The 14,481-nt window shown below is 39.3% G+C and overlaps 1 protein-coding gene across 1 annotated transcript in view; it reads left to right on the top strand.

Annotated features, from left to right (window-relative positions):
* Positions 1-14,481, top strand: part of COL5A2 (collagen type V alpha 2 chain) — a 165,291-nt gene that overhangs the window by 116,413 nt on the left and 34,397 nt on the right. The window contains exons 19-33 of the mRNA XM_084643728.1: positions 2,856-2,954; positions 3,413-3,457; positions 3,562-3,660; positions 4,702-4,755; positions 6,415-6,522; positions 7,234-7,287; positions 7,998-8,096; positions 9,035-9,088; positions 10,346-10,444; positions 10,565-10,618; positions 10,718-10,771; positions 12,303-12,356; positions 13,054-13,107; positions 13,502-13,546; positions 14,047-14,145. Of these exons, the coding sequence (XP_084499854.1) occupies positions 2,856-2,954; positions 3,413-3,457; positions 3,562-3,660; positions 4,702-4,755; positions 6,415-6,522; positions 7,234-7,287; positions 7,998-8,096; positions 9,035-9,088; positions 10,346-10,444; positions 10,565-10,618; positions 10,718-10,771; positions 12,303-12,356; positions 13,054-13,107; positions 13,502-13,546; positions 14,047-14,145 (1,071 nt within the window). The remainder of the gene's footprint in view (positions 1-2,855; positions 2,955-3,412; positions 3,458-3,561; positions 3,661-4,701; positions 4,756-6,414; positions 6,523-7,233; positions 7,288-7,997; positions 8,097-9,034; positions 9,089-10,345; positions 10,445-10,564; positions 10,619-10,717; positions 10,772-12,302; positions 12,357-13,053; positions 13,108-13,501; positions 13,547-14,046; positions 14,146-14,481) is intronic.

Below are 14,481 nucleotides of genomic sequence, written 5' to 3'. Positions count from 1 at the left end.
TAACAAAATTCATGTGGTGGGGGTGGGGCCGAGGAGTGTGGGAGAGGGCTCAGGGCTGGGGCGGAGGGTTGGAGTACAGGCGTGTGAGGGCTCCGGCTGGTGTTGCGGGCTCTGGGGTGGAGCTGGGAGTGAGGGCCCTAGGGCTGGGGCAGAGGGTTAGAGTATGGGGGTGAGAGGGCTCCCGGTGGGGGTGCGGGCTCTGGGGTGGGACTGCGGAGGATGGGCTTTGGGTGCAGGAGGGTGATCCGGGGCTACAGCAGAGAGATGGGACTCCCCCCAGCTCTCTCTCCCTGCAGCAGCTCCTGGGTTTGGGGGGAGAGGCGCCTCTCCTCGCCGCAGCAGCTCCAGGGCTAGGGCCGCAGCATAGGCACCTCTCCTCCGGCAGGTCTGGGCTGGGGCTGGGTTCAGGCCATGCTGCCCTGGCCGTGGCTGGGTTCGGGCCACGGCAGGTTGGGGGGCTGGGCTAGGTTGGGACCGGGGGAGGGGAAGCATATAGGGAACTTAGGCTATGAGATCCTGCATTTATCTGAGAACCTACCCCAGCAAATCTAATCCATCTGCTTTGTGAGTTTTTGTGGAAGGCAGGGTATAGTGAAAGGAATACCTGAGATGTTTTCTTACAATGGAGTTCTGCAGCTATAACTGAGAGAAGAATATAGCCTACAGATAATTGCTGGTGATGCATAAGCTAGAAATATACAGCTTGACTCTCAGATCCCAGGCTGAGTTTGAGGCACTGTCAGAAAAATAAAACAAATTTTTTGCATGTAAAGTGCGTACATTTGATATGAAAATCATTGAGAGACAATAAACATGGGACCTCACAATGACAAATTCACTTTAAGGTCCGATATCTTATTACCTGTCACCACTAGAAATTAATCCTGTACATGAACAGAAAATCTATCCCTTAATACAATACCTTAAGAGTTGGAATCCCCCATATTTTATGAAACTATTCAAATTATAGTGTCAAAGAAAGGCAAGGGTCTTATATACACTGACCAAATGGCATTTAAATCCTCCTGTATGAAGTGCTAACACTGTGTCATGGAAAACGAAAAGGCTATATAAAACTCCATACTTCACATCGAAAAATTCTGCAGAAATATAGTAAAACTAAAATTGTAATAAATATTTTGGTGGGCCATGACGCACCAGGGGTTCTGTGTTGAAGTCACCCTCACAACCTTTGCAAAGGATCGATGGATGGTCATCTCCTGCTCCAATGGAAATTCACACCATGCTCTGACACAGTTGCTACCATCTCACTTGTTGTTTTTTTCCTGTTCAATTTCTGACCCTCTTTATTTCTTTTTCTCTTCCTCACCTCATCCTTCTCTCTTTTTTCTCTTCCCCCTCTTCTATGCTTGTTTCTTCTTGTCTATGTTTTTCTTCATTGTTTTAAGGTTTTTTTTTAAAAACTCTTTTTCTGGATTTGTTTTCTTCCCATTTTAGTTATTGTCATGCTTCTCAAAATGGCCATTGTAGTCTTTGTGGGGTTGGGCTGCATTTGCTCTGATGGCTGAGCTGGAAAGGGAGACTTGGGTCAGTGGATAACTGTCTGAGCCTCCAGCCCTGTATGTGAGCTTGCTTTGGCAGCATTCAAGGAACTGCTCAATATTTTGCCCCTAGCCCTGGGTTTGAAGAAGACCCAGACTCATGCAGTCTCCCCATCCTCCTTTCCCCCAGAACTGCTCCTCTCCTATATGTTGAATCCCCACAAGTGGTAGGAATATTATTATTCAGTAAAAACATCTCTCTCTATTAGCTAGGTAGCCAAGCTCAGCAGATGTTATATGTTGTTTATACTGTTGGCAACATTCAGAAAACAATTCTCTGGAAACAAGGCTAATACAGCCATCTGTATAATGTATTAGATTAAATTATAATCCTTTTAATGCATGGCAGAAAAAATACAGCAATGGCTAAACAAAACAAAGCATCTAAATAAATGTTTGAAAGAGCTGACAAGGGAAGAAGCAATAGGATTTTTTTTTAATGGCAGAGCTACTTTCAGGATTGGATTCTCAGGTTGTGTAAATTGGTAAAGCTGCATTGAGCTCAATGAAGCTACGCGGATTTACACATGCTGAGGATCTGCCCTTCAGTCCTGAAGATACAATTTTAGTGTAGCATCAGTTAAAAAAGGCAGTTGGCCCACAAAAGGATAAAATTGAGGACATACCAGAGTGAATTGCCATACCAGAATAGATCAGTAGTCCATTTAGTATCGCAGGTTTTTTCTGATAGTGGTCATTACTGCATAATACATCTGACCACTTTTGATTATAGCAAGCACAATCAGTGCCTACCATATTCCTGTGTTTAATTCTTTGTTAATATTAAGTGTTTGTATCAATATAGTCCTGTAGCAGTGAGCTCCACGGGTTAATTTATACTGTGAGAAGAAGCATTTCTTCTTATCAATTCTAATTTACATAAAGTTTTAAGTCTCACCTGCAAACAGAGCAAACAAAGACTATAAAATCAACCAATATTGACATGTTGATGGGGTTTTTTGGTATGGGTTTCTTTCTGTTGTGCTTTCCCCCCGTAATATGTTGGTGGTGTGTTTTGGATAAATTATACTGGCTACCATGCTGTTTCTGCTCCAAAAGAAAGGTACTTTGTTTATGTATAGACTAGGGGGCAAATTGTGGTTTCAGTTTCAATGCTATAAATCCAGGCAGAATTAGGTTCTTATATGTGCAATATGTTTTCCTAATATTGAAGTATATGTGAGCTTCGGTCCCATTGCTATCTATTCCATGCACTATTCCCTGTTAGTTATTATGTGTTGCTTTTAAAAAAAATAATTCAATAACTGATTGTTTTCTCTTGTGAAACATTAGGGTGAAGCAGGTCCAACGGGTGCACGTGGCCCAGAAGGTCCTCAGGGACAAAGGGGTGAAACAGGGCCATCAGGTCCAGCAGGGTCACAAGGTCTTCCTGTAAGTTCATCAGGCTTTGGATGCTTGTTTCACTGATTGCCTGCACACTGTCTACCTGAAGCCAGTGGTACCTTACTATTGTAAGAGTTCCAGAAGTATTTTTAGAAAGGAAATACTTGTCTTCACGCTATTTGTATTAAAAATATCTTTTAGATAGATAACTAAAAAACACTTGCAAATTAAATGTTACACAGGCTGATGGAAACTGTGACCCTTCAAGCACTTATGCTTCAGCTTAACTTTAAGCAAGTGAATAGTTCCATGGAATTTCATGCTTAAAGTTAAGCACACATGTTTACAGAATCAGGGTCAAATAGTGAACTTTTGCACTGTCTACATACTAGCCTTTATTATCTGCTCCTGAGAGGAGGCACAAATATGTGACTGACAATATATTTTCATTCCTCCATTGATATGCTCATTAGAATTTGTTATAATGATCTGTATGCTGTTTTTAGGGGACTGTAGGGACAGACGGTTCTCCTGGTGCTAAAGGCCAAACAGTAAGTAATCAAATCAACTGTATAAGGAATTTTGGTGATGGATTCCTTTTTTAATTTCAGCGTTTCATGCTACATACCTTTTCACACTAATGTCTCTTTTGTAGGGATCTCCAGGTACTTCTGGCCCACCTGGCTTAGCAGGTCCACCTGGTTCTCCAGGACCACAAGGCAGTACTGGTCCTCCTGGCATCCGAGGCCAAGCGGTAATAATTTGTCACCATGGAAATGACAGTATTTAGCAACGATGTAGTTAAGGAAAGCTAATGTAGTGATTAGCAGTGAGACTTCTTCATTTCCAAGCAATAGGATGAAATCACTAGACTAATGAATAGGAGTGAATATACCAAGACTTGGTTCTCATTAATTCCTTTTGTGTATTCTGAAATACAGAATTTTCTTTCTTAGGCCCCAGTCTTGAATTTGACTGTGGAGAGGCAGAGACCTGTGCACAAAGCCTCACTGGCTTCAGTGGTCAGAGGCTCATGTGCCTACTTGCTTGGAGTCACCTGTAGAATCAGAGCCTTAATTAGTATTATGAATACGTAATTACAGAGAAACAGACATATTTACAGAAAGCATAAACTATCATAAATGTATTAAAATGTTACTGTAGTTAGTCTCATAGAAGGTAGTAGTTTTCTGATGCCAAACATAGTCCAAAATTATTCAAGAAGTAATTGTGCTTAAATGCTTTATGCTTTTATAAAAATCCTTTATCTCTGAAGTCTTCTGCAAATTAACCATTAGCAATCTGATTTGTTTAATCTTCAGCATATACTCTTTCACAGCATTATCAGCTGAGCAGTTTTGGAATAAACCAGTTTTAATGCCACTGAATATAATTACACAGTGAAACAGATAGTCATTTACAAAATGTAAAAAATCTGCAGTATATGGGACAGGCTCTTCGGGCTTCTGAATGTCAGCTGTTGGCCATAACGTGCCCGAGATGGTTTTTAAACTGGACAGGAAAATAAATGACAGTGCTTGGATCAACTTCTAAGGTTTTTATTCAGGCAAAAATTCTTACTGAAGTCAATGGGCTTTATGCTTGAGTGAGGACTGATTAAGGACGTCAGGATCAGGAGCTATTTGGCGTTTCCATGTGTGAACAACCTATCTATAGACTAGATTAGCAGAAGCACTGTCACATTTTTCATTTAAAACCACTGTACATAGGTAACTCAGGTCAGGCTGGTTGAATGGTTTGTGCAGATTAATGGTATTAATGTATTTGTTTTCAGGGAGACCCTGGTGTGCCAGGTTTCAAAGGAGAAGCGGGTCCCAAAGGGGAACCAGTAAGTCTTTGAATTTTTTGTAATAAAATCAAAATTAAAAAAAAAAAGAACGATACGTGCGTTGCTGTGCAGACCACAATACTATATTCATTGAGACATATCTAGTATTACCTCTCATTATTGGTTTTGACCTGCAAGTAATGGCCATGGAACACCCTGGTCAGGTTCTGCTGTGAAAAAGGGGCAGGGCAGGTCCTTTGAATCCATGACAAGGTAAATCCTTCAGCCAGTTATCCCCTGGACTCAAGTTTGAGGAGACCACTGCACAACAAGGAAATACAGCATTCCCTGATGCTTTATGAGCAGCCATGGAATGGATCTCCTCCAACTTCTTGGTCTTGTAAGGAAATCAGTGGTCACAGGTGCTCATGGACACAGGGTTGTGCTCTAACAACAATAAACCTTTTAAGGAAAGATATTAAAAATATGTTGAATAGAACTGAATGTAGCATAGGTTGGTAGCAATGTAGACCACAGCATCTCACAATCTACTCCAAAGTTGTAATATAAATATTGCATTTGACAAGTCCCCAAGGGAGTCCACATATGAGAACTCTGGAAGTAGCAGCTGTCCATCGGAAAACTCTGAGCCATGTCCAAAAGGAATGAGCAAAATTAGCTTAAGTCAGCTCTGTCCACCCATCAGGGTCCCATTGCTGAGTCAGCAGCACTTTTTGATCAGCAAAATCAAATGATGCTGGTAGACCTGATAGTGTTAGCATGGATGTTTGGCCTCTATTCGTAGCTATGAGAAGACAGTCCTCAACATGGCCAGCACCATCTCGGAGCCATATGAAGGCTGAATGAAAAGATTATTAGCTTTAGCAGAGCCAGGTTCAGTTGTAGCTGATTTGGCAATACATTCTTAATATTTTTGCTCTAGTAAATGATTAGAGAGAGGATAGTAGTCAGCAAAGCTGTCAATATTGACAAATCCTTTCTTGAACATTGGCTGGACTTACTACAATTTTTTTTGAGGGTGTCTGGAAGAATGTCCTTTTAGAGAGAGGCATTGATAATTTCTGTCAGCTGTGGGGCTGGTAAATCTCAATTCCATCTGTCAAGAATGAAAATTGTGTCCGTATCAGAGAGTCTATGTCATTTAGCCAAAGTCCATCAGGGACGATGGCATGAGGATTCCATGTGCAGAAGAAGTGCAGGATTTACACCAAAGAGATGGATTGCAGAGAAGAGATCTGCAGGGTGAATCAGACAGAAAAACGTTACCCTTAGTTTACTATTGTGTTGTGTGGATTCCATAACCATACAGGTTCTTTAAATACGGTAATTAAATACTGATTTCCTTAATGCCACTTGCCTAACGATTAATAAATACCACAATGACAAATAATTGGATCCTATACAAGCAGTCAGATGATTGTGAGGCACAATGTAGTGCCAAATTTCAGAATTACCATCCATTTATGGATAACTTCATGCTGAAATACTAGTTGATAAACATAGAAAAAGGAAAATCTGAATGGGAATAATTGCATTTTATAAGTGATTCAAAAAGAAATTAAAAAAAATCTAACTACCCAGTTTTGTTGTTCATTGTTTGGGAAAATGTTTATGGTTAACGTTGGAAGAAAGAGTAATTTATTGAGCCTTAAAAATGGTTAATTTGCTTTATTCTAAACAAGCAAATATTTTCAATAGGGTCCACATGGTCCCCAGGGTCCCATTGGCCCTGTGGGTGAAGAAGGGAAAAGAGGCCCTCGTGGTGATCCAGGGTCAGTAGGTCCGCCAGGCCCTGTTGGAGAAAGGGTAAGGAAGCCAGAAAAATAATTATATTAGTTAGAGGTGGCCTTCTCTCATGAAAGTCATATCTGACCTGGACCTGAATGTGAGCTCCCTTATAATTTGGGGCAGGCAGAGACAAACTTGTCTTTAATGACGGTATATTGACAGTTGTGATTTAGCATTGTTTCTTACACTAGTGATTTTATAACCTGATTTCTCTGAAGTGATAGCTCTCTTTTGTAATACACAGTAGGTTCTTTTCAGAAGTGGCCATGTGAGGGTGAGAATATTAAAATGTAGCATTATACCTTACTCATATTGAGTGTCATTTACTCCACTCTTGTCTTGGGTTTTTTTATTTGGGGAAGGAGAATGAAGCCTGGCATGTTACGTATTACTTTGGAGCTCAGCACATCATTTGGGCACTTGGTGTTTAGATATCACAGTGATAGGCACTTCAGAAATATGACAGATTGATAGCTTTTCCATTGACTAGAACCTTGTTACAGAAATAGTGTCGTTGATTTCAGTGGGGCTACTCACCAAGCTAAGGTGTACCACTCAGCATGAGTGACAGGATAGGAAAGAGGCCCTTAGATATTTGTCACTACAAAAGAGCATTTTGAAGGCACAGTAGCCAGTTGGAGGACAAGGATTTTGTAAGAAAATAAACTGAACTCCAAAACCCTATTGAACATCAGATTATTAATGATGATTTATGATATTTTTGCATAGGGTGCTCCTGGTAATCGTGGCTTTCCAGGTTCTGATGGCTTGCCTGGACCAAAGGTAAGCTGAGTTGGGCCCTTTTCCTCCCTTTCATGCATAAAAAATATATGCAAAAGAAGATTGTAACTGAAAAGATAGGCTGCTGTGGGAAGTGAGGAGATCTGTTGAATGTTTGGAGGCAGGGCCAAAGGAAATGCCAAATGACAGTGGGTCAAGTCTTCCAAACATGCTGAGACCAGTGTTCTAAGGAAAAACATTGCTCTTCCTCTGAGTCTCAGGCCTTCCACTCTCCTTTTATGTCTCCAGCTTGATGCTCTCATGCTTGCATCATGATGTGTAAAAGCCACTGAGCAGTAACTACTTACATTGCATTTTACAATGTCTATTAAGTTAGTATTTGGAGAGGGAAGCATTCCTTGTAAAATAGCTTTCTTGACGTCTCCACTGGGAAGCCAGACCGATCCCCTTGTGTGTTGCCTAACAACTATATCACTTACTGACAAGTGACACAAAGATGTTTTAGTTTATTAGGTCCATCGATTATTACGTTCTAGATAGAAGTGCAAGAATTCTGAATTCCTTATGTTAATTAACTCTATACAAGAGACCATCTCTAAATAATATTAAGGATTTGGTTCAGAATACTTTGAAACTCCAGTTTTCAAAAATATCGATAGATGCTCTTGATGGAAGATGTATATTTTGCATTTACTTTCTCTTACTCTATTACATCTAACATCTGACTAATGGTATTTTGATATCTTTTCCAGGGATCTCAAGGGGAGCGTGGTCCAGCAGGTTCTTCAGGCCCTAAAGGAAGCCAGGGAGATCCTGGGCGCACTGGTGAACCTGGCCTCCCAGGTGCCAGGGTAAGGAAATTATAAAAACAACATCACGTCATGAATTTGTATAGCACCTTCCATTCCTGAGGATGGCAATGTTCTTTTTAGGCAAACTGTTATACAAGCTTTGTTTATAGAAACCAAATACAGGGATCACTTCTTCCACCACTCTAATGCCTTCACCTTTGGAAGAGAAATATGAAACCTGATCTTGAGTTCAATGGTTCAGCTCATGTGCAAAGTGAGTCACATGAGTATTTGCAGGATCAGAGCCCAAGGACCTGGTTCTGTTCCCCCTGAAGTCAAAGGCAAGAGTCCCATTAACTTAAAAGGGAGCAAGGTCTAGCGCTAAATTAGACATAGACAATGCAGTCCAGAGGAATGCAGGTATGTAAAATACGAGGTGTGCAGAAAACATAGGTTGAAAGTCAAATCTTTGTTACATTGATTAATTGTTTTTAATGTATTTGTGTAGTGTATGGTGAGCTGTCATTGAAAGATCCTGCAGAAGAAATGTTTGAGGAGGTTTTGGAATGTCCCATACAAGATAAAAAAGGAAATTCCAAGCATAAGGAGTGGCATGGAAGAAAGGTTGAGAGTGGGAGAAATAAAGGAGATGAACTGGTGGGACACTTGAGAGGAGTGTAGACAACCAGTGGGACAGTAAATAGGAGGAAAAGAGCAGAGATGCAATTAAAAATGAAATTCTGCAGAAACTTTGAAGATGAGGATGAGGAGCTTGACTTTGATGCAGTAGGTAAGGGGAAGCCCCTGGAGGGACTCAGAGAGGAGAATAACATGGTCGAGTTAAATGACTTTTCATTGGTCATACCATCTGACAGAAAAATATTGCAGTGTGATGTTTCGTTACTGAGCACACTTTCTGAACTCATTTACAATCCTTGCCATATTTTAGGATCATGTACACAGGTTATATCAATTGTTATGTTATCCTATTTTTTTAGGGTCTCACAGGAAATCCAGGTGTTCAAGGTCCTGAAGGAAAACTTGGTCCTTTGGTAAGTAGTTTGTGACTGGGAGTGAGGAGGATGTATATAATTATTGGTCCCTTCAGTTGACACTGTACTCATTTGAAATTCTGCTCTCCTTGAAATTAGCCTTTTACTAATCCATGATTTCATAGTCTCTCAAGGTGCATAGGTCCTTCTAAATGCAGGCAATTGGAAGGCATTTAACATCTAAATGAGCCAGTGCAAATCATTTTCATTAGGCTTTATGTATGTTGCAGTATATGCTGAGAGTTGGCTATCTCAAGGAATTTAAACATTTATGAGCTCAGGTTTGTTGGAAAGAAATATTTTTTACGTAATTCCAATAATTACTAGCTATCTCCAATGAGTCTGTCTATAATTGCTTTGAAGATGTTTGAAAGCTAGAATTGTCTCTTTGACATATACTTCAAAGACATTTTTAATGGAACATCCACAATGGGAAAAATAAAAGAAAGAAGAAATAAAATAGAATATATAAATATTGTTCAAGTACTATTATGACTGTAAGTGAATAACAATACAAATGCTAAAGGTTAGAACATTTTAATATTTGAAAGGCTAGGTTAACATTGGATTAACCAACCTGAAAATGAAAAATTCTAGCACTAAGTTTCACTGTTGGATACACTAGAGTTCAAGTATCAGAGGGGTAGCCGTGTTAGTCTGGATCTGTAAAAGCGGCAAAGAGTCCTGTGGCACCTTACAGACTAACAGACGCATTGGAGCATAAGCTTTCATGGGTGAATACCCACTTCGTCAGATGCATGTAGTGGAAATTTCTAGAGGCAGGTATAAATACCTGCCCACTACATGCATCTGACGAAGTGGGTATTCACCCACAAAAGCTTATTCTCCAATATGTCTGTTAGTCTATAAGGTGCCACAGGACTCTGTGCCGCTTTTACTAGAGTTCAAGTAATCCATTTTTCGATACTCTTGTACAAGTCCTCTTTCCTATCTGTTCCTTCCTTTTCATAGATGACTAACAGGCAAACAGCACAGAGCCAGCCAATTATTGAGCTCTAACAGAATAGACCTATTCAGTACTTTGATACCATTTTAAGGCAATCATTCCCTCAATATAGCCTAAGGGTCCAATCCAGCTCCTATTAAAATAAAGTGAAAGACTTCTGTTGCCTTCATTAGGCTCTGGATCAGGCCCAGATAGAAGTGGGAGTTAGCTTTTTATTGGTGAACAAAAGTTTATGGGAATATAGTGAAGAATATTCATAATGTGATGTAATAAATGGTTTATATTTCTAGGGTGCGCCAGGAGAAGATGGACGTCCAGGCCCAGCAGGCTCAATAGGAATCAGAGGTCAACCAGGCAGCATGGGCCTTCCTGGGCCAAAAGGCAGCAGCGTGAGTACAGTGTCTGCTAATCGGTATCTAATTATCTAGCTTGCCTTAGTTTCAGAGCTAAATATATTTTTAGATGCATGAAAATATTGGGTAATTATAGCAACTTTCCCCACAAATTAGGGTGATCCTGGAAAACCTGGAGAAGCGGGTAATGCTGGTGTCCCAGGGCAGAGAGTGAGTATCATTGTTATTCTTTATATTGATTACACAAAAATATGTTTATTTGTCGTGTGTGCACTATACAATTCCTTTTTATTTGTTGTTTCACTGTAGGGTGTTCCTGGCAAAGATGGTGAAGTTGGTCCTTCTGGTCCTGTTGGTCCACCTGTGAGTCAGTTTTGCAATATACAGGATTATCTGTCTGTCTTCTTATATTGTACCCATCATTGTACTTTCTGAGCAGTCCCCAAGAGTAAAAGTGACAGTAAAAGTGTTTTTCTTTATTGATTTAGAGACCATTGCCATTGTGCACTGATTTTTGCCAAATAAAGTCAAAATTCATTCTGTTGCTCTTTAAAGCAATCTGTAAATTGTTGACTTATTTTTAATTTCAGCTTCATTAAGATCGAATCAGTTTAACATTATCCGTAGAAGAAATACAAGGGTTTTGTAAAGTCTACATATTCTCATCCTTTTGCCTTTCTTCCCCAGTAGTGGTGTATATATTTCTTAAATAAACTTTTACATTGAAAAGAGAGAACATTTGAACTTATGTTGTACCCCTCCCACCTTTTTCCCCTCACCTTATGCTCTATTTTGGATAATTGATTCTGCCACCCATACTCGTCTTACTGTATTAATGAAAAATTACCACTTAGCTAGTCGTATTGGTTCTAATGGGACTACTTGTTCAGTAAGGTACTGTTTGCTGTGAGTAAGAGTGGCGGAATCTGGCCCTGGATTAATTTAATGTTGAATATTTAATTACTTTATCAAATAAAAATAATGGTCTGAATAACAACACACCATTATAGTTCAAATTCCAGATGAAACATTACTCGAATAATCTGTCCAGCTGTTTAGCTGCATGTGTCAAAGAGAGTTAAGAGAGTTTTTGAATTTGTTTTTTTCAAATATGTGAACACCTTCAGATTTTTGTTAACCTCCTGAGAAAGGACTATATGTTAACATTTTCTGCTGTGTTCTTTAGTGCTAGAAAGAAATGTGCATACAGCATATTACAATTGAATTCTGTGTATTTTCTCCAGCTGCTTTTCTGTTGTTGAAATGTTGATTAATGAACCTCACAAGTGAAAAATGCCTACAAAGAAAAACATATTGTACTCTTCAAGTAAATATGAAAAAATATCTATCTATCTATCTATCTATCTATCTATCTATCTATCTATCTATCTATCTATCTATCTATCTATCTATCTATCTATCAGTCAGTTTACATTTGCATAGGCTTCCAGTTGTCTTGTTTAACACCTGTTGATTCCAAAGACACAAGTATATTACAAATTTACAAAAAATATACAATTTCAAGAATCAATTTTCTATTATGTACACTAAAAGAGGTATATATCTCTATTAAAATTTCTACTACCACGCATTTTAAAAATTGCAAGGGACAACATTCTCAGCTAATGTAAATAGATGCAGCTGTCTTGAGTCCAGTGGAACTGAGTTCATTTATAGCAGCAGTTAATTGAGCTCAGAATCTTACAAAGGTACTATCTGGTCTTGACTAAATTTCATTTTTCAATTGAAATGGTATAAGTAATAGTAATAATAATAACAATAATAAGAAAAAAGTAGGAAACGTAATCTTTTCCCATGAGTACAATCAGGCAGAGAACATGTAGGTGGAATCTGGCCATGTCCCTACATTGTACAGTTTTTTTCTTTTGTCTAGGGTCTAGCAGGAGAAAGAGGAGAACAAGGCCCTCCAGGTCCTACAGGCTTTCAGGTATGTGTAACATGAGTTCTTTTACATAAATAAATCACACCCCTTTTTTTCCTTCTAATCTACAGAGATTTGATAAAGTGATGTTAAGCAAAGGTCTTCAGAATTTCTCAGACTAATTAGCACATCTCACGCACTATCAGCAGCTACATTATTAGCTATACTAGTTTTTGTTAAAAAGGGTTAATTACCATTTCTGTATGCCATGGATCATTGGCACCCAAGGAGCCTACTTAGGTTTGTCGGAATTGAAGATTTTCAAAGCCAACTGGTATCCAAGAGTTGAACAAATCAGTGGCTTTGATAGTCAAACCACTACCTCTTTGTATAGAAAGGTCTTATACATCTGCACCGTACACTCCTATTACATGTATAAATAAAGAGATGCTGTCCTCTCCTTTTATTATGGAGGGAAACAGTTTGATGCTTGGTTTCAGAGTAGCAGCCATGTTAGTCTGTATTCGCAAAAAGCTACAGCAGTGCTCACGAAAGCTTATGCTCAAATAAATTTGTTAGTCTCTAAGGTGCCCCAAGTACTCCTTTTCAGTTTGATGCTTGTGTATCTGTGCTTATCTAATTACTTCTGTTGGGATCTTTGAAGACATGATCCAGTGTATATATGACGACACAGGTCTTATTCTTGGTGTCCTATTTAAATTCTTCCACATACACAATGACCTTTCAATTTATTTTCTTTCAGGGTTTGCCTGGGCCACCAGGTCCTCCAGGGGAGGCAGGAAAACCTGGAGATCAGGTAACTTCTTTTGTAACTTAGTGAGTGTTTGCCAAGTTTTTCTTGCTTAATAAAATGATTTTACCTTCTTCTCCTATTTGATGTATTCACTTTCCAGTCCTCCAGGGGCTAGGTTCTCCCACTCTGACACATAATGAGTAATATCCGCAAAACGTCTGTGATGACTACTCATTGAGTAAGATCCTACTCAGCATGAGTAATGGTAGCAGAATCTGGTCCTCTGACTGCATTAGATTATCTCTTTTCAGCATGGAAAATCTGCATTCAGAATCAGCCATTGACATTCAGACTGCTTAGAACTGCTGGAATGAAAATGTTATCCTCTTGTTTTCTGTACCTACCAGCTTGTAGTATATAACGTTTTCCTTCTAACTTGTCTTTCTTTTCTCACCAGGGCGTTCCTGGAGATCCTGGAGCTGGAGGTCCATTAGGTCCAAGAGTAAGTATTTTCCCCAAGTATTGGCTATTCCTAGCAAGCCTCTCAGGTTCCATTATGATGCTGATACACTGGGCAATCTTGAAACATATAATTTAGCACATTTGTGCCTCAGTTTGCCTGTTAGTAAAATGATTATAAAAATATATCCATTTTTACCCACAGTTGATGCTATGCAGCTAATCAATAACAATATGCTCATAGTCCTCAGTATTCTTGTGAAGCTCTGTTAAATAATGTTTGTAATGCATTTTGAGATCTTTGGATGGAAGGCACTCTATGCTGCATATGTACTTATTATAGTACTGTACCATTTTATGCACCTCAAAAGAGTCTTTTATTATGGCTAAAAGAATATACGTGGGTTTGTTGTTTGTTCAGCTCAGCATAAGCCATTTCTGAGCAGAAGCTCTCTAGTGCAATAGTACCGCATGTGTAATTGATTTGTTTCTGCCGAATGGATCTGCGTACGCCCGGATATTTCACATATAGCTGTTTTATAGGGAGAACGTGGCAATCCAGGGGAGAGAGGAGAACCAGGGGCAGCAGGACTTCAGGGTGAAAAGGGTATGGCTGGAGGTCATGGTCCTGATGGTCCAAAGGTAAATTACACAGGAAATGTGTATTCATTTAGTGATTTTATTTAAGATTTTGTTCAGCTGCAATGTTCTCAAGAGAGAGGCATCTTGTTTTCCTGAAGGCTCCAGGAGGACAATAGTCTTGCAATGTTAATCAAAGATATTCCAGTAGAATAACACTAATATAAAGAAGGACACTAAAATATTGTTGAGAAATCAGAATTTTCATTCAGTGTATACAGACAAAGCTCCTTAAAATACAGGACTAAACATTTCTTAAAACTACCAGTGTGGTTTGCCTGTTTCAGTAGAACAGTATGAAACCATTTATGTAATATAGCACACTCAGTGGTGCTGCCT

Source organism: Lepidochelys olivacea, assembly GCF_965140295.1.
Source record: "Lepidochelys olivacea isolate rLepOli2 genome assembly, chromosome: 11".
Classification (NCBI taxonomy): domain Eukaryota; kingdom Metazoa; phylum Chordata; order Testudines; family Cheloniidae; genus Lepidochelys; species Lepidochelys olivacea.
Note: the sequence above shows the minus strand (reverse complement) of the source record. Positions and strands in the feature narration are given on the sequence as shown.